General features: G+C 40.2%; 1 protein-coding gene across 1 annotated transcript in view; it reads right to left on the reverse strand.

Annotated features, from left to right (window-relative positions):
- Positions 1-22,821, reverse strand: part of plekhg5b (pleckstrin homology domain containing, family G (with RhoGef domain) member 5b) — a 64,846-nt gene that overhangs the window by 41,033 nt on the left and 992 nt on the right. The window contains exon 2 of the mRNA XM_085344525.1: positions 11,500-11,576. Coding sequence (XP_085200651.1) covers positions 11,500-11,576 — 77 coding nt within the window. The remainder of the gene's footprint in view (positions 1-11,499; positions 11,577-22,821) is intronic.

The raw sequence follows: 22,821 nt of genomic DNA on the forward strand, positions 1-22,821 counted from the left end.
ATTTGCCTTGAGAAGACTCATCGCATGCAAGGGAGGTGTGGGGGTTGTTTTCCCATCCCATCTCTACATTCTAGGCTTTTTCCTAACGCTTTGAAGCTAGGCTACATTGGTCAACCGTTTCCATAGGAGCGTCAGTCGGGTAGGTACCCTCTTCCTGTTATTCCCCAGTCCACTGCGATGGTGTTTCCTGACTGGGAACCTCTTGGATGGGATTGAACTGCTGTCCCTAATCCCCCTACACACACCAACTAGTGTTTGCACTTCCTGTGGAGACAATGTATGGACAGAGGCACACAAGTCATTGTCCATCTTGTTTGTTTTGCGGAATGTCCATCACGCTGATTTTCTTTCCACCGAGCCACGTCGACGGGCTTTTGCTTTTTTCCACATTTCACCGTCATCGCATCCATACTTTGAGTCTGTGTGAAAAATTAAGAATCAGCTGATTCTTTACAACCCATCTTCTCCTTTGTGCTCAAAGTGAATGGACCTCAGGAGCTAAAGTTATTTAATCAGTGTGATATTTTTTTGAAATGTGTTCTTCTCCATGTTACGTCTTTATATTTTACAGACTATATTAGAAGGTTATTTTGATACAGAAGCTAGATGAATACTCTGATAACAAAATATAGGAAAAATGTGGCCTTTCAATATGCCACAACTTGTTTTGATCCACCACCTTTCCCGCATGGTGATATGATCCTTAAACATTTACCCCAAACACACTTTGATGTTTTCTCCATTGAATTACCAGAAAGTGGATCAAATATCCAAGATGATAATTATTGTTTCTGACATATCCTATTGCATCTGATATTGCTGCTCAGATCTGCAAATAAAGAACCTTTTTGCTTTAGACTGTGACACATGGGGTGGATGTAAAAGGTATCCAGTTGCAATTTTTAACAGATCTTGAACATGTTTTGAACTTCATGTGGATATCTCCTATACTTATGAAGTAATGAGGGCTTAAAATAGTAAAAAAAAAAAAAAAAAAAAAAAAATTTAAAAGACATCTACGTAGTTTGAATATTTTTTGTTACAAGCCATCATAGTATGAGGATAAAAATGTTCAGGTCTTTATTAAAGACACAAAAGGAATTGTACAAAATCAGGTAGTTCATATAGCTGTGATGGCTAGCCAAATGGCTATATCTGTTCATATAGCCATTTGGTAGAGACACTCCTTTGGTCATCCAGTCATTCATCCATCCAATTACTACCACTGGTCCAGGTCATGTTCCCAAGCCAGTTGAAAGAGACTCTCTAGCGTATTCTGCGTCTCGTGAGCATGTTCTGGATCTCCCCAGGGTGACTCATACCCAATAGGACACGCTTGAAACAACTGATCCAGGAGTCACCAGAGACACCCAAAACACATAGCCAAACCATCTCAACTGACTTCTTCTGATGTGGAGGACTCTAGTCTACTCTCCAAAACAATCACACCGTGGACTTTCACACTTGACATCTCATTCTTCCAGCCACTACCCTGAGCTAGTGACCAAAGGTGAGGGTAGGAACACAGACTGACACAAACCAAACATGATTTGCCATTTATTTGGAAAGCTGACATCATGAATGAAGTATAAGAGACAGATTACTAAAAAACAGCATGTTTACAAACAGTGATGCACTAGTGGGCGTGTTCAAAAATTGCAAAAATCGCACTTTCATTACTTCTTGTCAAAACAAGTAAAAGTTCCAGTTAAAGTGTAAAAAACAAAATCCAAACTACTTTACAAATTCCAAGTAAAGAAGACAATGCAACAGTTGTGACTGTGGTCTTCCATTTCTCTGGAATTAGCTACATTCATACCTGATATTTCACTGCCAATCTTCAATAGTGGTAGGTGACAAGGGTCTGACGATAAAGACAGCATCAGAGTCTTTCTCTGGAACGAAACGTTTCACAGAGCTGGAAAAGTAGACACAGGCAAAAGAGCTGCTGATTGCCTTTTAGATGTAGGCTGCGTGTCTGTTTGAAGAAGACGGAGCTGTTGTGGCTTGCACCGTGGCAGGGATCCACGCAACAGTGTTACGCCATTGAAGAAAAATGTCCACATAATTGTGGGAATATCACTTTTGAGTAATAACCCAAAACACAGAAGATATTATTGTGTTTAACAGGATAAGCGTGGTGTGCAACGTAACACAAAAGATTACACTGAAGCAACAAAGATTATGATTTCAGTCTTTCTCAAGGTAGCAAAATCATTTCCAAGACTACTTAAAGTAATAGTGTTCACATCAAAAAGCCAATTGCGAATTAAAGTTATTATTTCACTAAAGCTTTCCACACTTTTTCCTTATTGTTGTGTTGGTTTTAATGTCTTCAAGCAGACTGGTCAATCATATAACAAACAGGATCCTAACAAAGAGATGATTAACAGTGAATCAAAACAAAACGTTTTAATGCAAGAGAGGGCCAGACAGTTTAATCCAGACTGTTCTTATAACTGAGACTTTACTGGATAGCACACCAAATCTCTGGTTTGAACTGTCAGATGTTTCCATTTTTTTTTACAGTTATATAGAGAGTATATGCAATAAATACTTATATTCCTAAGTTCAAGTTCCTTAAAACTGAATCTGCAAATACTATCATATCTACGTGGGTCCTCTGGATGGGGTTAGATTAATGCCTTTCTCTGGGTTAGCATTGTGTTACACTGGCAACCTGTCCAGGGTGTCCCTGTCTCTAAGCCTATGACAGCTGGGATAGGCTCCAGACCACCCAATCCAAACTGAAATGGATACATGGAATAAAATAGATGGATAAATAAGTTCAGGACATTTAATTTAATAAAATTTAGGGGGTTTTAGACATGATGCCTTTAAGGCTGCAAAAGTACAAGGTGCTACATTATCCTTACTACTCATCCCATTGCACCATGACATTAATTATTATCCTCCATAATTTGAGCTTTTTAAGAGTTCTCAGTAACACCCAGTAAACCACACATATCAACAAGTGCCCTGTTGCATGACACTATTGTATGTAAATGTACATCATGAATGATGTAAGCAGGCAGCATTAGCTACACACTGCGTAGCCAAGCCTCGACTAGTATTTCAGTAAGCAATTGTGATTAAGAAACCTTTGCATTGCAGCACAGCATAATTTATGGTTGGTAAAAATCAGTACTGTTTGAGTGGGTCACACTAGTTGATGAAGTAATTTGGAGAGCTAGCCAATTACCACTAATTAGTGTTAGAGCTAGATAATGTTAGTCACCTAACTGTAGCTTAGCCAAGCTGTGTGAATTTGGTGAGTTTATAGCATTAGTTAATAAGGTCGTCTAGTAAAAGTTGATTTTTACCAATTACATCACAATCTTAACAACGAAAATTGCTTTAGCAGTAAAAAAGTAGAAGTATAGTGATTCTGAACAGCATCAGTGTATTCATCTCTGAATGTAAAGCATGGACTAAAAAGCTAATTACGACCATAGTTTTCCAGTACTAAGCTTCATATTGAAATGTAATTAGGCAACATTTCCTCAGCTCCTGTAATGTTCAATTCACTCTGGAATAACCAAAGCATTTTAGACCACCATTTCAATCAATGGTCTCTCGTTACTTCATAGAGTAAACTTTCCAAGAACCTAACGTTTATATAGCTGAGGTCACATCCTTTGACATCCTTTTCAAGACTTTAATGTCTAAATTACAATACAAGCTGTGAAGAATATTGATGAACATAATGTATGTTGTGTCCAGAGATAAATCACCATCAGCAGCTCTCTATTGAAGATACTGGAAGAAGCTGCATGACGTGAAAAAAGGCAAATATACACAGCCATTTTTCCCCATTTTCTAACATTAACTGGAAATTCCTAAAAGACCCAATGAATCCAGAAAAATGAGCAGAAGAAGTGGATAGTATGAATGTAGAACGGCTGTTTTAGAGTCCATGCATGCTGAATGAGCTTTCAGAAAAAGTTGTGAATCCTCCCAGGCTGAAGATTCAAGAACAATTAGGCAAGTGGTGAGTTGTTAGAGAAAATATGCTGCCTTTTTCAGATGTTGGGTATGTAATACTGCTGGCTTCACTAATCATACGATGGTGTCCTGTTATTTAGACATACCGTAGGTTCCTTTTAAGTTATGAGCAGAAGATTTATTGCCTTTATGGCCACAGTTATTGTCAGTACCTGCTTTATTTAGCTTGGTTCTTTCATCAATTTCACAAAGAGTGACTCTCTTGGAGTATTAACTTTGTTCGCTTTTCTTATTTGTCTTTCTTCATTGGTTTGCCTCAGGTGTTTGTTTTCAGTGCTTTGAGATACTTTTTTTTAAAAAAATGTCATTATATACACATTGCTGTTCAACACATCTTCTAGTGAATTAAACTCACAAAGATGCATGTGGGAGGATGTGCCTGTTTGGTAATGTTACTATATGTAGTTCAGACTTGTCCTTTACTGAAAGCAAACATTACTGTCCCATAGCAAGACTGCAGTTGTGCCTCTTCCAACAAGAACAAGACTGCTCATTCATACAGCTGACACACTGAGATTAATGAAAGGAGGGTATGTCTGAAAGGGGCTTATGACACCTAGAACCGAAGCCATTTCTACCAGGAAATAATGCCTAATACCCTTCACCCTAGATCCCCCTCAAAGATACAGAAAGTAGGCATCCAGCCAAATGAACGTGTTTACTTAGCAGCCTCGGAAGGTCCCTGTCAGTGTCGGTTAAGTGTGACTTTTCAACTGAGCAGTTCAGTGGAACAGAAAGCAAGGTCAAATCTGAAGATCCACTGTGTCTGTGCTTATAAAAGAAGAAACATTCGTGACAAAATGAACTGATAGCCGCTAAAAAGAAAAACAGACTGAATGAGTCAGCTGCGAGTAATAAGGTGATTCTGTCTAAGTATATCGCATAAGACTGTGACTAATAAAAATTAATTACCATTAAACATAAGCAAAGGATTGCTCATAAAACATAAAAGAGTGGGAACAAAAGAGGGAAAAGAGAAATTTTTTTATAAAAATGGAAGCCAGCCAGAAACATGAGTGATTAAATGAGATGTACTCCACATGTCCAAATACAGAGCAACTTTAACTGTGTGCACATTAAACTGACTAAAGAAAATGGATATTACATTGACATTATTCAGATATTAGGTTTATAGAAATAGAAAAAAAAAAGCTGTTGGTGCCAGTTCTCCAGCTGGAGGCATTAACAATTCAAGAAGAAGAAGGTGCAACAAATTAATGCAACTATGAGAGTTTCCAATCTCTCTAAAACGATGAAAAACAGGGTAAAATACAGCACTGATGTTAGTTTCGTGTAATTATTTCAATAAGGTTCCCATATCATCATGAGTCAGGACAGAGGGAATTCTTCCACTGCATTTAAAATGATTCATACATCTTTTTACATCTAGACGTTATCAGCAAATCTATTGCCACTTTTCCTAATATTTGGTTTAACTAAGAAGTCCCATTGAGATCAAAATCCCTGTTACAGAAGCCTTCTAAGGGAGCAGTCATATAAACTCACTTCTACTTCAATTCAACAATAAATAAAAGCACACTTTAGTTTCGATCTTGCTGAGAATTATTTCATGTCCTAGCTGCCTAAAAAAAATGATGCCGTTTACCCAGATCTGTCCAAACCTGGAGCACATTAAAAAGCAACTATTTGGAAGAGAGTAGCTGGAGACACAAGCGTACAGAAAGAAGCTTAAAGTTCACACAATGCACGTACAGAGACCGAGGGGGATCCAGCTGACTTAAACATTTCCTCATCCTTTGTGCTTCTGTCAATTTCCACTTTCTACACATTATCCCTGTGCCTCCAGCTGTTTGGACTGGGAGGGGCCCGTTGGCAAAGCAACCCACGCCTTGCGAGTCATCTTGTCTGGTCATGTCAATCCTGAAGGAGGGAGGGAGGGAAATAAAGGGGACCGGTGGGATAGAAGCGAAGGAGGAGGGGGATAATAAACTCCTCTCTGTCTGTACCTCAATCCAGCAAGCAAGCTCAGACTAGCAGTGAGCACTAACCAGCACGCACTACCGTATCCCACCACCTCAATCGAGAACCCACCCTGTAACATTATCTTTCAGACAGACACCTGCAGACGGATTTCAAATCCCTCTGACTTAAGGAAACCAAAAGTATCCAAACACGCCAGCAAAAAACCCGTGGAAACACATGTGTTGGGCCATTTAAAATCCTTTTAGGAACCTTTAGGAGCTCTGCTTTTTAACGTGGTGGCACAGCTGAGCTACAGCAGCACAAGTACAGGGTGACACCTGGTGTGATTCCAGTAAATTATGGCCCAGGTGGACTCATTCAAGTCCCAGCCAGTCATGCTGCGACTAGAAGTGACACAGCCTCACCAGGGAGCTGATATATAGCAGGAGGAGACTAAAGGCAAGCCTGCCTGGGAATAAAACAGCTGAAAAAGAGCATTACAAGTCCAAGACTCGCTTTCTCTCTCTATGCATTTGTGCCTGCAGTGTAGCTTGTTGCCAAGCTGCCGACATATCAAAGAGATAATTGGGAGTCATTTCAAAAACTCTTAAAGTGAAATATAAAAGTTTAATGTGTTTTTTTTATTTAGTAAAAAATGCTTTCTTTGATGTGTCTAAATCGGTTTCGTGGGTGGAGTGGGTAAAAGTCGAGGGATATATTTATGCTCAAATTCTTCTGAGAAATGTGGCTCTCGCTAGTCAGACTGAGCTTTGGAGGAGAATAAGCAGCAGCAGACCTGGAGGTCAGGGCGGCCATGAAATGCCCCCTGCTGCTTAAAGCTTGTTACAGACAATACAAGTTCTACTATTGAGCAACAGCTGTGAGCATGAATAATATCACAACATCTTCCAGTACACAACAAAAATGATTTTTCATGATCTGGAAACCAAAAAATGTAAAATGACTCACCCTCAATGTTCTTACCGGTAAGTTAACGTATACAGTTACCAGAAGCGTTAGGAATTGTGACATCTTGGGTTATCCACTCCTCACTAGAGCAGAAACAGGCAGTGTAGGATCGAGGTGCAAGAATAACACCAGTGACTCACTTAAAACAATATTTTCAATGAATGTCTTTCATTTGAAACCATTCACTTGCTACTCATTATACAGCCAACAGGTGGCTTTTAGAGGCTTAATTTTAATGTGTCTAGTATATAGAGTACTATATATTTACAAAACCTGTTTTTATGATGGTACAAGATTGAATCAAACAGATGCAACGCATTTCTTTTGACTTAAGATAAAGTCTGTAGATATTTTACATGTAGATATTGCACACTTTGCAGGTAGTTTCTTCCACTTTTTCCATTAAGCACATTTAAGTCTTTCAATATAATGAACTGTTGTTAATATTTACACTTTGAAAGTGGAATTATTACATATTAGCAGTAAAACAGAAAATACAATTCAAGTGCACTTATTGACTGTAGAGTTCATCTCTGCTTTATTCACGAACAGGAGTTAATATGGGTGTAGTACTGTATACACTGTACAGACTTCAAAAACCCCTCAAAGCAAAGTGTCTCGATGCATGCTCAATCATCCAGGTAAGTAAATCCCAAAAGGTTGATTCTGTTGATCTGGATGTAGCGCTTTCAGTGGGAAAAATGTTTTGTCACTCATCCAAGTGATCGCTTCAGTCTCAGCTGACTGGAAGTTTCCCCAATCTTTTAAACAGTACATTCCACAATGACTGAAACTAGCACCACTGAAGCAGCAATGGGCTGGGTGGTCAGTTGATAATTAATATGCAAATTCTCATTGATCCACCACTACTGATCAAGGTCCATTGATCAAAGACTGCTGATCAATGGCCATGAGTACCATTCACAGAGAGTTGGGGAATGGCTGCAATCACAGCATTACTGAAAGATGGTAAAAGATGTACCCTTAGGCCCCCTCCTCGATTAAGAGATGGTCTTTCCCTTTTCACGTAAATGGCCTCCTTGACTCTGCACTCAAACCAGCGTTCCTCCCTGTCCAGGATGTAGACATCCTCATCAGTGGTCTTTGATCAATGGGCCTTGATCAGTAGTGGTTGATCAATGGTCATGAGAATTTGCATATTAACGATCAAGGAACTGACCTCTCAGCCCATTGTATATTCAGTGGTGCTAGTTTCAGTCATTGTGCAATGTACCGTTTATAAGATTGGTGAAACCTGGAGTCAGCTGAGACACTAATAAGCAAAATACCAAATTAACACAAAAAACTAAAACTTGAATTCATCTTCAAAAAAAAAAAAAAGAAAAGAAAAAAACAAAACAAAAAACCCATCAGATTATAGATTCAGTGATGTCAAATTTCATTGGTCTGTTTGCACAATTAACTGCACAGCAAGCCATATTTTTTTTTAACTGCTGTATTAAAAGGACTCAAAGTCACAAAGACTACAAACAAACATGGTCAAAAGGTCCTGCAAATCAAATTAGTTAACCTAAAGTCACAAAGCAGAGAGCGACTGGAAACCATTTAACAGTCTGTGCTATGAAAAAAAAAGTAATTTGAAAGGGTGAAATTAGCTGCTAGTAAGCATAGAAACAAAAAATATATTCTAGGCTGTAACTACACATGGGAGTCTACAGGTTTGATTTGCTTTTGGAGATGAGCATCGGAGGAACTGCAGTGTGAGCACTTGTGTTGGATTCATTTTTTAGTCCGTCACTTGAAAATACACAAATAATTGAATTATTTTTAAGTTTATATGAAGAAGTTTAGTAACATCTGAATGTTTAATGGAGCTTAGCGATCTGAAGAAGGTGATAACTGTTTGAAACACAATGTAAATAAAAGCCTCTGTGTTACCTAAAAAGACCGTACACCTTGTATCTGCCGTCAGCCTTGTTCTCCTCCCGTCTGTCCCAGTCCGCACCTGGATACAAGCCCTTCTATAATCTCCTTACATAATAACGTCAAGCCTGACCCTGACCAAGGAGAAAGCCTCCTGCCTCATTTACAACTCGGCACACAAATCCTAAAAACAGGACAGACTTTGTCATGCAAGAGGGGCCAGACAGTCTGAAGTGATTTTGTCTTTAAGGAAAAGTGGATTTTGGAGACTTATGTGGGGAGAAAGGAAAGAGACAGTGTGAATAGTTCAGGTTAAGCACTTTGTATCTTTCTTCTTTCCCCCATTTCATTATTCTCAGTTGCCATGGAGAAAAACTATATATAACTCGTCTCTCTCTCTCTCCAGAGGCCTGCCTGAATTCAAAATCTTTTCTCCGTGTCATCTTCCTTTTCCATTGTTTCCACAGAGAGGACAGTAGGAGACAACATCTCATTTCAATAGGAAATCTGTCTAATGCCCAGCTTTAGCGGCAGGAGGGAGATGTCAGGGCAGAGCAGACAAACTAAAACAAACCAGAGTTAGCGAGTGACCAGCCAGACACTATGGCGGTTTCCCTTGGTCTTCTGGCCAGACTCCCATTTTCAGAAACCAGTGGCTTCAAAGGAATAATTCATTTCACAGTCTGGTGGCCAGACACAGAGCCCCAAGACTCACGCCACTTTTAACACCTAAAGAAGAAGAAAAGCAGATTTCCCACTCTGCTTCGCCTTTCGCAGTACTGTACCACAACAGCATTTTGTCAGGCTAAATCTAATTAAATTCAAACACTCAGGCCAAGAGGAGTTAGTCAGGGTTTGTGCCTTTTCATTACAAAGTTTTTTAATTTGTAGTTTAAGACATTGGACATCTTACTAATCACATCCCGTGTAGCTTCGCTCAGAATGTCACACAAAAGCTTTTACTTCTCTGACATCTGTATTAAAATCCCACCAGGTTAACTTTGGTTAAGGTTAGGCGCAAAAAAGATTTGTTTCAGGTTGAGGAATGTTCACGGTCTGAGTTAAAATAAGTACTTGTTAAAGATGGGGAAACGTGTGGTGGTTAAAATTACTGGTTTGTTAATGTTAGAGGACCTTCGTCATCATGGTTAAAATAATAGCTTCTTGGTTAAGGTTAGAAAAAAAACAACCATTATCATTATGGTTTAAAGAAACCCATCTGACTGTCAGAAGGAAGTGGAATGCAAACAGCGGTCTCTATGTCCAAGTCAGGCTTTTTGGTGATTCATCCATCCGCCCCAAGTACTTCCTTTACTGTGAGTGTAGCATGGAACTAAGTTTGTTTTTAGTCCCAAAAGATAAAGTCAAGACCTGACACCACTCCTGTCCAGCTGTCTGTTATAGAACTACATCAACACAAGTGGATGGCTACCTTTGCTCTGTACACCTGCCAGCATCTGTAAGGCTCAGTCATCAACTCCATTTCATGCACAATCCATACAGTAAATAAAGAGTCAATTGTCGCCATCTTGCTCCACATTCATAGGATAGCGATATGCCAGGATACAGCTACATGTATGCAGTCTCAAGTCTGTTTTCTTTGTGCAGACATATGGAGTTTTCAAAAAGCTTTACCTCAACAGGAGTTTTTCCAAAACAGTAATCTTCAGTATTCACTTTTCATTGAAAAGGCCAAAACGCATACAAATAGCTATGTTCAGCAAAATACCTTCATAAATGTGGCCATAGCGTTCATTACAAGCTAAATCTGCGTGAAACCATTCCCTCCTTTATGGGCCTTTTTGACTCTAGTGGGACCATACATTTTAAAATGAGAATTGTGTTGAACGCAGTAGGATAAGAAACCAGTAACTTTATTAGTGTTTACTGAGGTCATAGTTAGGGAAACAAGGGCTAATGTTGACTATTTCTTTTTGGAACCAGAGTACTCGCCCCCTGCTGGACATAAGAAATAATGCAGGTATATGGCATTTTGGTATCTTTCATCATTTTGTTTTTTCCTCATTAAACTCCAAGACAAAAATTTAATAAGCACATTATATATAACATCAACCTGCTGATGACTTTAAATTTACTCACAAATGTACACGGGTGTAAAACCAGGTGACATGGACGCATAACGCTGGTAATAAATAATAGTAAGCTTGTTAGACTTCATGAAAATATTGTAAAAACCTAACATTACAAACAAATTCTGATGGCTACTGTTAGCTCAATCAAAACACCTCAATATAGTCATATAGTAACCTGATTAATTTTTGTGTCTGCGGACATGATTTTCCATCACCGTTTCTGACTCGGCTGTTGGACGATGTGGCAGTAGTGTGGATCTTTTCTTCCATCACGCTGGAAACCAGGATTTTTACGCTTGAATTGCTTGAAATAATTTTAATTGTGTTATTATCATTTAACTGCTTAAAACTAACTGGTGGCCAGTTCAGAGCTTGTATGGACTTTGTCCAATTCAAAGTCCAATTAATGTAAGGAATAAATAATATGATGCTCTGCATTCACACATAGACATTACCAGGAGGAGCTGCAGTTTGGGTATAAAAACTGCATTCCCTGCAGCCTGTCCTTGCAGACGTAGACCTTGCCCCAGTTAGTTAACGGACTTACGCCAATAATCATTTTTATACCATCTCACTGAAAGTGAAATGTGTTCATGCACAGCCTTTCAAGCCTTAAGAATCTTACCTTAGAGGCCCTCCGCCGCTCAGGACACTCGGGATGTTGGCACACCACCCCATCGTCCTCCTGGACGGGCTTCTCATCTGAAACAGAACACACGGGTCAGTTTGACTTCCCTCTGTATCACTAAAAACACCAAACCAGCCACCCAGCCAGCAGCACGTCCATTAACACACCTTTCTTGGTAAAGTTTTAAAAACGTACTGCAGACAGCGAGACTAAAAGTCGCTGCCTGTGTTTACATAAGGATGGAGCGACTACGAGCACAAGAAACACACAGTAATAGAGACCTAGAAGCCACGTAATAAAAAAAATGGAAGAAAGAAAAAAGAAAAAGAACTTCGGCTACAGAGATTTCATGAAGGGAAGGTAAACAGAGGGAAGAGGGTGGGGTGTGTTTTTGGGAGGAGATCAGAGAGAAATGACAAGAACAGACAGGAAGAAAATGGAGCAAATGAGAGGAAGCCCCAATCTGGGTTTTGTACAAAAGTGCACTCATCATGGGCAAGCTCGCAGCACTCTGCTGCACAATAACAAATCACTGTTGTCAAATAAACTTCTAAAGTCTACTTACTAGCTGGCTATCGCTACACCGGGGGGCACGATAAAAGGCAGTGTTTACATCTACATCTCCTACATGTACACATACGATAAAAATATCATAACAGAGGCCCTGAGCACACCAATATTTATCTGACCGTTTAATGAGAAAAGCAGAGAATACATGTGAAGAAAGGAGAAAGTAAAAGCCAGGAGGGTAAAACAGAAGGAGCCTCGCTCCAAAAGATCTGCAGTTTCCACGCATGACAGGACTTTTTAGTAAAACTTTCACTAATAATCTAGTCTCTATTTTTGCACCAATAAAATAACATTAAACAGAGGAGGACTGGTGCTAGGAAATGAAGTCACTTAGTGGCTGAACTGAAGGTCAAATTTAAAACACCAATTTGTCATCACAGAAACGAGGCCCTGCTCACAGCCCGCACACAGAAACGAGTCACCTTGAGTCATCCACTTGGCTGCAGCTGCAATCACAGGTAAAGGGTGCTGGTGAGGAAGACGGAAAAACATTGTAATTGGTGCATACCACTGAGCCAGAGGTTTCCCAGCTGTGATGGGAAGGGTCAACCTGTGTGCAGTCAAGTTACTCAACAGTGGACTCGGGGTTTAGAGTCATGTTAGCAGCTTGGTGAGACTGTCCCAAGGTCCTCAGGATAAAATGCTCATGTCTATAGGTCATATTTATATGTTCAGTTCACATATAGCACGCAGAGCCCTGATAACTTAACTGAAAAACTTAATTTTTATAAGTATCTGGTCAGAAAACAGTTTTTGATATATTGTAATAGGTTTTTGTGATTTTTTTTCCCAGCAGAGCAACAAAACGTCCCTACCAGAAATGCACTATGTGCCTCAACTTTTTCCCCTCTTGGATGCCCAATAGGGGTCAACCTTGTTTCTCTTATAGGAACTCAGCAGTTTCTGTCATATTTCTGGCCTGCTTCCAGAACAAAAAGTGATCACCTTAGTAGGGATATCCTTGGAAAACCCCCAAACCTATTCTAATGGTCATTTGTGATAGATTCCAAGCTGGCTAGTTATTAAAGGTACAAGGGAGGTCCTCACATGTCATCTTTAAGGAGCAAAGAGTTAAAAACTTGAGCAACAAGGACATGCTGTAATGACGCAACGCAGGGATAGCTCAGTAGGTAGAGTCGTTGCCCCATGATCGGAAGGTCGGGGGTTCGACTCCACTGAACAGCTACCCTGAGGTACCCCTGAGCAAGGTACCGTGCCTACACACTGCTCCCCGGGCGCTGCATTGGTGGCTGCCCACTGCTTCACTGGGTGAATGGGTTAAATGCAGAGGAGTAATTTCCCTGCGGGGACTAACGCATACACATCAAACATTAACATTAAAGTAGATCTGACACAAATATGTACAAAAAATTCATGATATTCTATTAAAAACACTGCTGAGATGCTCTAAAGCTAAAATCATCCATTTTAACCCTAAACAAAGTCAGGATGTCAGTAATGAGACATGAAGATTGGCCTTCTGGGGACACCAAATGTGTGTAAAAAATTATGCCAGTACACCTAAACTGTTGAAATTACTTGTTTAGACGGTAAACAACAGTAAACAACTAATCTAAACAACAGTTTAGATGTTGAAAGAGTGACCCAAACACCTTCACGACCCTTAAAGCCATTTAAAGTGATAGAGCAGAGGCCTAGCCTGTTTTGTAAAGCTTCCACCACCTTCTGGGAAAAAAAGAAGAAAATGGGCCTCTCCTGTGTGTCTGCTGTGCTGGGAGCAGGCCGAGACGCGCTCTCAGCTCTGACAGTGGCCTCTGCCAGCGGGCCTCAGGTTAATGTTTCCCTCGGGGTTTACAAGCAGCAGGTTACAGAGGGAGCCTCCAGCTTTTATGGAGAGTTTCCCAAAGAGGAAGAGCAGTCTTTACCACAGCGAGAGTTTACAGTAGTCCACAAAACAAATGTTACTTGGCTTATCGGTGTGATCTCAGATGTCAATGCAGGGAGGTGAAGCAGTAAACACAAAATCCAAAGTGGACCTAAACATTTGGACACTGGTTATGGTTTAAAAAATAAATCAATAAATAAAAATAAACTTGGTTGGCCAACCACAACTTAAGGGAAAGGGTCTATACACAACATTTAACGTCATACTCAAGATCTTTTTGCAGCCTGTAAATGTATTCTTCATGGTTTAACTGTGCCAGTTGCAAAAGTGGTTTTTTGGCCACATTTTCCAGCTCCACCAATGAGAAAGATCCAAAAAACAAAAGGCCACTGTATTTTTTGTGGTCAGCATCCATAAGCATACTGAAACCATTTTCACACATGAACTACAGCCAGGCAAATCAGGTGTGCTGGTGTACTGTTCAAAAGTAATCTTTCATCACATTTATCATAAAACAAACTATCTGCATGAGTCACATTCTCACTTTTGGATACACTTTTGGTTTAGGCAAAGGACACACATTCACTTTGTAGGCATCACGACAATAACCCGGGCTACTCTACCATGGTATAGAGAGCATGACACACACCTTGTACGCGTGTGCTGCCAGGTTAAAGACAGCTAGTTGAGTTTTCCCATGTACATATGTGAAAGCAGCTAGACAGTGAGGGCTTCACTCTCAGTTTCTAGACATAAAGTTGGTCGGTGTAGGGAAACAATTTAATACTCGTGACTTATGTAGCGCTATCCACATGTATAACGCTAACTGCTAATTGTGCAGTGGTGCTGCATACGTGCACCTCACAGGAGGAAAGGAAGGAAGGAAGGAGAGAGACACAGGGAAGTCTCCCCTTCCTAACATGAAGAAGAATTCAAGTATATACACTAATGGTAACACACCGAATTATATTAAGCTTGTTTACATGCAGAGATAAATGAAAAGAATTACAATTTCTTTACATTTTGCTTACAAGGAGCTAGACATTCTTGTATTGTACAGCACGTGGCAAAAGTATCATTTGTTCCCATTTATTTAGCTGAATCAATTAAAAATGCCAAAGATAAAGCAGTTTGTCAGATATAAAATAGCATTTTTGCACCAACAAGGTTATTTCCAAAGAGCTATTAGCCAAAAAACCTGCCATATCTTACCATGTCATGCAGCATGTCCTTAGAAATAAAGGAAATTAGACAAGTGGGGGAGAAAAGACGAAGTAGCAGGCCTAAGAAAAACTATAGCAGGTGAACTCTTAACTGTAAATCATGTCAAAAGAAACAAAGGAAAGAATTCCACAAAGAGCCTACACAGGACCTGAGAAAAGTTAAGAAGGAAAAGAAACCAGGATAACTAGAACTGGAGTCTAATCATTGCATAAATCCTGTTGACACAGATTTTATCCAAATTTGAAATGTTGGGTTCAAATCTACTTTCAGATTTGAATTCAACATACAAAACCATCTAGAAATCATCTTACTGGCAACGGTGTAATTTATTACTGCCTTCTAGATAATCACAGCACAGAACAGTAATAAAGAAATGTGCAGAAATGTTAGCAAAGCTGCGATGAAAGGTACGTTTCTTGATTTGACACAATGCAACTGGCCAACAGTAACACTGCCACAACAAAAGGAACACAACACATGAATGCAGCTTTATGGATGGCTTTCTCTCGCCTTGATTTCGACCCACAACATAGCATTTCAGTGCTAAGCTCTCCTCTCCTTAGCCCTCTTCCTCATGACCATCCTTCCTTTTATCGTATAATCACACCATTATGTGCCAAACCTCCATCTTCTCTCCTACTTGCTCATATCTTGCTGACTCTCCCTCTTTCTCTCTCTGATGAACTGGAATTTCTGAACTCAGCACTGCTGATTAAGCCAAAAGCAAACACGAGCACACACCATACACGCACACACGTGACAGCAGACAATGAGCTTGCACACTAAAGAGACAGGGGTGCATCCCATCCACACAGCTCTCCGCCGGCCTGCTCACCGCAGAGAGACAATGCCCGAGGCAAAGAAACATTAGGTATCCAAACCAGCCCCATAAATAAGCCCAAAGCAGCCGAGGCCAGATTTAATCATGCACACTAGTCTGCCTGTCCTTATTCTGCGATGAGAATGATGCATCTATGAATATGATGTTCCAACACTTCAACAGTCTCTTCACTTCTCCACCAAATGTAGACGCTTGCTACAAGCCCAGGCAAATGTCAGTCTTTCTGTGACATCATATACTGAACACCTCATAATTCTGGACTGCTGTTCAGACCAATAATAGCAAAATGAATAAAGTCCGAGAATTTATAATTTCCACACTTTTATTTATAAAGGAGACAAGATTAACTGAAGGTAAGTATAATCATTGGTTGCAGCCTTTTCACTGGCTCGCTGGTTAGGTTTAAAAAAAGAGCACACTACGTGTTTACTGTGTATGAATCTTCAGGTTGACCCAGTATATCAAAAAAAATATTTATTAATTTATTTATCTATTTATTTTTTGCAAAACACATTACCATATTACCATTAGCACAATGGGAGCCTACACAACTGCACTGCCACAGGCGGTCACTCTGCCATCTGGTATACCTCTGACTCACACACAGAAATTGATCTCGCAGCAGTGCTGTTCTTGTTTTGCACTGCAGAGCTCGTTAGCTTCTGGTGATGCGAGTATAGATGGAAATGCATAAGATCATTCAAACTAAACCATGTCTGGCTGCTTAGCTTACCTTCTTGATACTTTTTTTTCTCCACAGTGCATGAGAAAATACGCAGTTATGATGAGAATTAAGAGCTGAATTTTGGAATTGTTAGAATAGTTAAAGGTATGGGTACAGATGGGTACTAAAGACCTGCAGGATAGTCTAACATTAAACTCTTATGACATGGAGAAGTGGCTAATACACTGCAGGGAGATACTACACAGTGGATCTGCCAGTTGTAAACACTAACTATATTCATTATAACCTTTAGCTGCCCCAATCAGTCAGTTAAATATTAAATATGTCGCACTTTAATGAATAGTGCAATTCAAAGAACTGGCAAGACAAAGTGAAATGCAATGAAATAAAACAAATGCAATAATAACAAATTTGAAATAAAAAGCTATTGCTGTAATGTCCACATGCACTCTTTGGCTTTAGCGTAAACTCAAACCCTACTACAGACTGTAAGCTGCTTAGGCTGACTGCTAATATTAGCAGATTATAAACACGCCATTTAATCCATTCATTGCTTTGGCACTTGTGCTTTGTCTTTTATTTGCAAACAAAAATGCACATCAACTTCCAAGTGTATTAGATTAAACAGAGAAATCCAAAGCCACAGGCTACTGTCCCAAACAACCTATGAGAGGACCAAGGCTGCTCAGGGAGGAGGGTTTTTTTTTACAAATGGTCAGTGACCCCAGCACACCTCAGTTGCAGGATAAAGATTTGGTCTGAGATGAAACTCTCAGCAAGTTCAGCCACCACTCGATCACGCCTCACTCTGTTCACTAGTCTCTTCTTCACCATGAGGTGGGCAGAGACAGAGCTGGGCGCGCGTTTAACCGTAAGCCTTCGGCACAATTTCACAAGGAATCTCAAGAATGCTTCGTGCTGCCTTCCGTTTGGTGCGGTCGCATCATGGTACATGGAGAAAGGGTGAGCTTATGTTTGTGTTTGCACAGACTTTGGCTCCTCTCTTCGTCTTCACATGTTGTTTTTGAGAGACTTTAACGGCCTCCTCTACTCCCACACCCCCTCGTGTAACGCAACACACCCCTCTCTGCCAGGAGATAGATATGAAAGCACTCCTGGGAGACAAACACAGATGGCAGACAGGTGGATGCCATACGGGCAGGGAAAGTTGGCATAGAGACGGACATATCAGCACCCGTGGCGCAGCAGACAGAAAAGTTGGGCGATTGAAGCCAGAGCTGTGGAGATGAGTCGCTAATAGTTAATGCTATTAGCATAAATTCCATCCATCTCCCAAATTAAGTGTAGATATGAAAAAAATTAAGGAAAGGACGGGTTTAAAAAGTGCAATAGTGCTGCTTTATTTCTGCTATAGTGCATATTAGCTATTTTGGTGACTGCTTGACCACATAGTTTATTGATGCAGCACTAAATGATAAGAGCAATATCACCCTCATCTGTATGGCCAAATAAAACTTACGGAGCTGGAACCAGGAGGCAGTTAGCTTTCATTACCATAAAGTTTGGAATCAGGGGGCCAGCTAATCTGGCTCTGTCCAAGTAAAGCAAAACCTCCCTGCAGTCCTTAAAAAAAGGATTAAGACAACAAACAGAAGTTTTGCAGGGAGTTATGTGCTGGGCTGTTTCTCAGTCAGGACCAGTTGCAAGTCTGATTTATCAGGTTGGAGAAAACAGAAACGTTGGTATCAGTCTCTCAATCTCCCACCTTGGGCCTAATCACTAAACCCTCATAGACTTAAGTCACAGCTGTAGTGCATTAATGAGGGCTCCACATGGGACATACAATCAGTACAAACAGTGTTTAACAGTTGCCTTTTTAGGACTTTATATTTTGGGTCTATTAATAGCATTCTGCCTATGACTGCCAAGTGGCTATGCATTTTAGCAAACTACTGCTAAGATGAATATTATGTAAATCCAGCCTGTTCTCATCCTAGATCATACATGGCTGTTCTGTCAATGTCACCTCAGAGGAGACCGCAGAGTGTCCTCAGCTTACGTGTTAGATCTGTTTCACTATTGATCAAAGCCATAGTGAAACAGATCTTCCAACCCTCATGGTTTCTTGCTCAGGACTTCTAAGTGTTGCTTTTTAAATGCACCGAGTACCATCAAAAGTATTTTTTCAATGCAACAGCATTAATGAAGGGACATAACTAAACCCAATTTACAATTTTAACTTCAAACCTAAGTAAGTAAGCAAAGGTAAACAGCAGGAAACCGTAAAGCTCCCATGCACCACAGACTCCTGGTCGACAGTGGTGTTTGAGTCCATTTCCACCCCTCCTGCCTCCTGAGGCCTTGATTATACTTCTGCTGCAGACACAGACAGCTGGAGACACTATAGCTGAGGAGTCATTCCTGTTATACTTCTTATGCTTCTACTTCTAAAGTCTGCTGTCTGGGGTGCGTGCATAGTTGTTGCTGCACTGTAATGAACATTCTTAGTGGACAGGTGCACAGTCACAAAAAACAAAACTGGTAAGCTCGTGGACACCAGCACCTTCTGGCGGCATCGGTATTTTACCTCTGGGAGTGAGAACAGATCGGAAAATCCTATTTAAACATTAAAACTCTGCAAAGGCAGAGCAGCAGCAAAGTAACCAGATGACGTCATTTATAGATATAATATTAGAGCATCACAAGTTTCCTAGCGATGAGACTGTTCGAGAAGTCTGCAAATATGTAGACTCACAGAAAGACACATAATGGTTTCGACAGTATGACAATAGGATACAACCGAGTGAGAATCCACATTGCAGGAACACACCTCAAGGTCTGAGAGTCCATAAGTGGGGAGACTGGGATTGGTCCAATCCTCTCATTCAGCTCCCAGACAGAAGATTAAGCTATTTTTAAAGGCTACCAGACAGGAAATCACTTAAAAGAAAAAAAAAAAAAAAAAAAAAAGGAGAATACAAAAATTCTTTTTTAGAAATAATTGCTTAATGTCCACACTACCTTTTATTTCAAACACTCATTCTCACTCCCAGGGGCTTGTGGTCCGTAAATAACGACCCCCTCCATTATTACTAAAGCCCAACTATTTTCCTGTTCCTCTACAGGTGGATTGGGTTTGGGTCTGGTAAGCATCCCTTAAATCACGAGCAGGTTGCAGCTGTTTCCAATGCTGAGGCTTCAGTGGCACTGGGGGCAGAACACAGGCTTTCTTCTTAATGTTGTTTTACCCCAGTGGCGGTAAAAACCCACACATGTGCATCGCACACTCTCCCACCCTTTCCCTCCGTCGTTCTCCCTCCTCCACCACATCTGCACAAACCCGAGGTCGCCATGCATAAAACTGAAAACCGCAGGACAGCAAGTGTAAACTGTTCCACAGAAGAGTGGAGGAAGCAATCAACAGTTTTCAATTTACAAGATGTGGAAAAATACAAATATCTGATTAACTGTGCTGAGTCATTTCACAGTTATTTAATAGCAATGAACAAAAGCACCGTTCTCCAGCCTCTCCATGCGTATCCAAAGGTCTAGGTGACTTTTGCGTTAAAGTAGAAAACTCACAACCCTGTCACAATTTTTAAGAGGCATCATGAGGGGATTACTGCATAGCTCAAATTTTTGGGGGCATTTGTGTCAGAAAGTACAGTAATTGGTACAAGTGCAAGATATTATTATTGTGACCTCTTTGTGTCAGGCTTTTCTTTTATGGACTTTATTGGTGCTTAACTTTCAGCAAAACACAGGCATGTTCTGCTGTTACTGGAACTCGTGTCTGAGTATGACCTGAGGAATGCCAGTGTGCACTTAGCACAGTGTACGAGAAGCACATGTTGGGATAAACCAATGATTTTAGAAGCCTCAATTATGACTCACTTAAGAAAATTTTTAAAAAGTCTGCAATTAAAATAACAAAAACTACTCCTAATTTGTTCAGAACACTGCTTATGTTACAAAAAGGCCAAAATAGCTTTCATTATCCAATTTTTGCCCACAATTGTAGCTGATAAATTACCACATGATCAGATGTGTTACATAATATATACTGTGATTGTGTAACTGGGTTCATGACTAGCTCTAGATTCCCCCTCAACACTAAAGTCAAAGTCTTTCCAGAAGCCAGTCAGAAACCATCTTGGTAACGCCACTGGTCAGTAATTTTGAAGCTCATTTCCAAGTGAAGGGAAACTTTAAATTCAATAGTTACTGTAACAAAACAACTGCAATCAAACGTTTTAAAGGCTTTGTGACTTTGCCAGAAATAAGGTTTTAAAGCTTTGAGGCTAAAGTGTAGCACAATCATCCATCGACGGAGATATTTGGTGTGGGGAAAAAGTTCATGAAAGTTTTGAATTTAAGTCCTTTTGATGGCGCAAACAGACCAAAGAGTTGCACACAGAGAGGCTAAACAGCAACATCATAAATAAAATTGCGCCTAGCTATCTTACTGATCTTCTCAGCCTGTATATTCCTAGTAGAGCACTGAGATCATCAGGCCAAGGCTGAAGACCAGAGGGGACCATCCTTTTGCTTCAGTTGCACCTAACCTCTGGGTACAATCTCCCACGAGCTAGTCGTGTGTCTGATTCGATGCAGACTTTTTGAATCCTTGAATACTTATCTATTCGGTTCAGCCTTCCCGGCTATCTAGAGCACGCTTCTTGTAAGTGTACGCTCATGCAACCCCCTTTTCTTCTGTTTTGTTGAACAATGTTTTGTATTGATTTTACCTTTGAAGTTTTATTTTGATATCTGCTTAATTTGTATGCTTGTTAATCAATGCTTTCCACCTGCTAGCTCATTTGCATTTGTATTTTGGTGCTGCTTTTACTGGATAATGTGAAGCACTTTGGTGTACCTCTGGTTTTAAATGTGCTATGCCAATAAAGTTGTATTGTATTGCAACAGATGATTTATCTTCAGCAGTACCAAACACAGCTTATTTTGCTTTATTAAAGAAGCTATACATCCAACTATTTATTTATTATTGTAGTTTTTTTTATTACTGATTCTTTTACACAGCACCTATAGAGTTAAAAAAGTTGGTTGTTCTCCTGAAATTTAACTTTGTGGCAATTTTGTACATATTTACACATCTCTCAGGACAGACTGTAATAATCAGGTGATCCCGTTTACGTCTGACATTGTCATCAACTTCAGCTGAACTGAGCAAATGTTAGCATGCAAAACATCAGCGTGTTAGCACTGTAACAGAGAACCTCTTAATACGGTGACATTAGTGTAAAAGTCAAGCACCGCTGTGCCGTGGTACAGCTTCACAGAGTTGCCAGCACAATTAGATTCTTGGTCATATTTCAACCGCTGCAAATATGTCAAAAAAACAGATCCGGTGTTCTGACAAACCATCCTACTTTGGCAAAACGTCCTACCGTAAGTAGTTTATGCACATTTCTGCTGTCACAGAGTCATTCTAGCACAAATTTAAGTAGGTATGATGGTCTGTCACTTAACTTTGCCCATCAGAGTATGGCTGTAGCTCATACTCAAAGCCAGGACGGTTTGCCACTTCATTTTACCCGTTAAAGTATGCTTGTAGGTCTTATTAACAATGCTAGGATGATTTGCCACTTAATTTTAGCTGTTAAAGTATGCTTCTAGCTCATATTCACAAAGTTAGGACGGTTTGCCAGGTAGGATGGATTCCCAGAACACTGGATAGATAAGATAAGCCATGGAAATGATTGAATTCTGGATTCAAGTTTGTTTTTTTTCTTCCATTTTGGTGAATGTAACAATATCCTAAAGCTGACAGCTAACATACAGTTGAGAATGTTTTCAGTAGAAGCTCAGGACTTAATTACAGAAATGGAGAAAAAAAAGAAAGTAAGGATCACAGCCTGACTGTACCCTTCTTGGCTCCTCTCTTCTCTCTTTCGTCTGCCAAACAGGTCTGCCTCAGCAGGCAGACTGACTAAAAAGCAGTGCGATTTCCAAAAGGCTGGCTGGCAAAGAGGACAGGATGAAGAACATTCCTCCACAGCCGTGTGTTATCACTTCCCTTTCACTAATGGCGTAAATCTGGAGGGGCGGGAGAGGGGACACAGCGGAAAGCAAGTGCCCCTGTGCCACTTCAAAAAAAAAAAAAAAAAAAAGGCACCGAGTGGAGACAGGGGAGGATTTCAGTGCTGTTACGCACTTCTTCCATGGTAAATA

This window comes from Diplotaxodon limnothrissa, linkage group LG20, assembly GCF_057381915.1.
Source record: "Diplotaxodon limnothrissa isolate DT_005_m linkage group LG20, D_limnothrissa_male_GT1.1, whole genome shotgun sequence".
Taxonomy (NCBI): Eukaryota; Metazoa; Chordata; class Actinopteri; order Cichliformes; family Cichlidae; genus Diplotaxodon; species Diplotaxodon limnothrissa.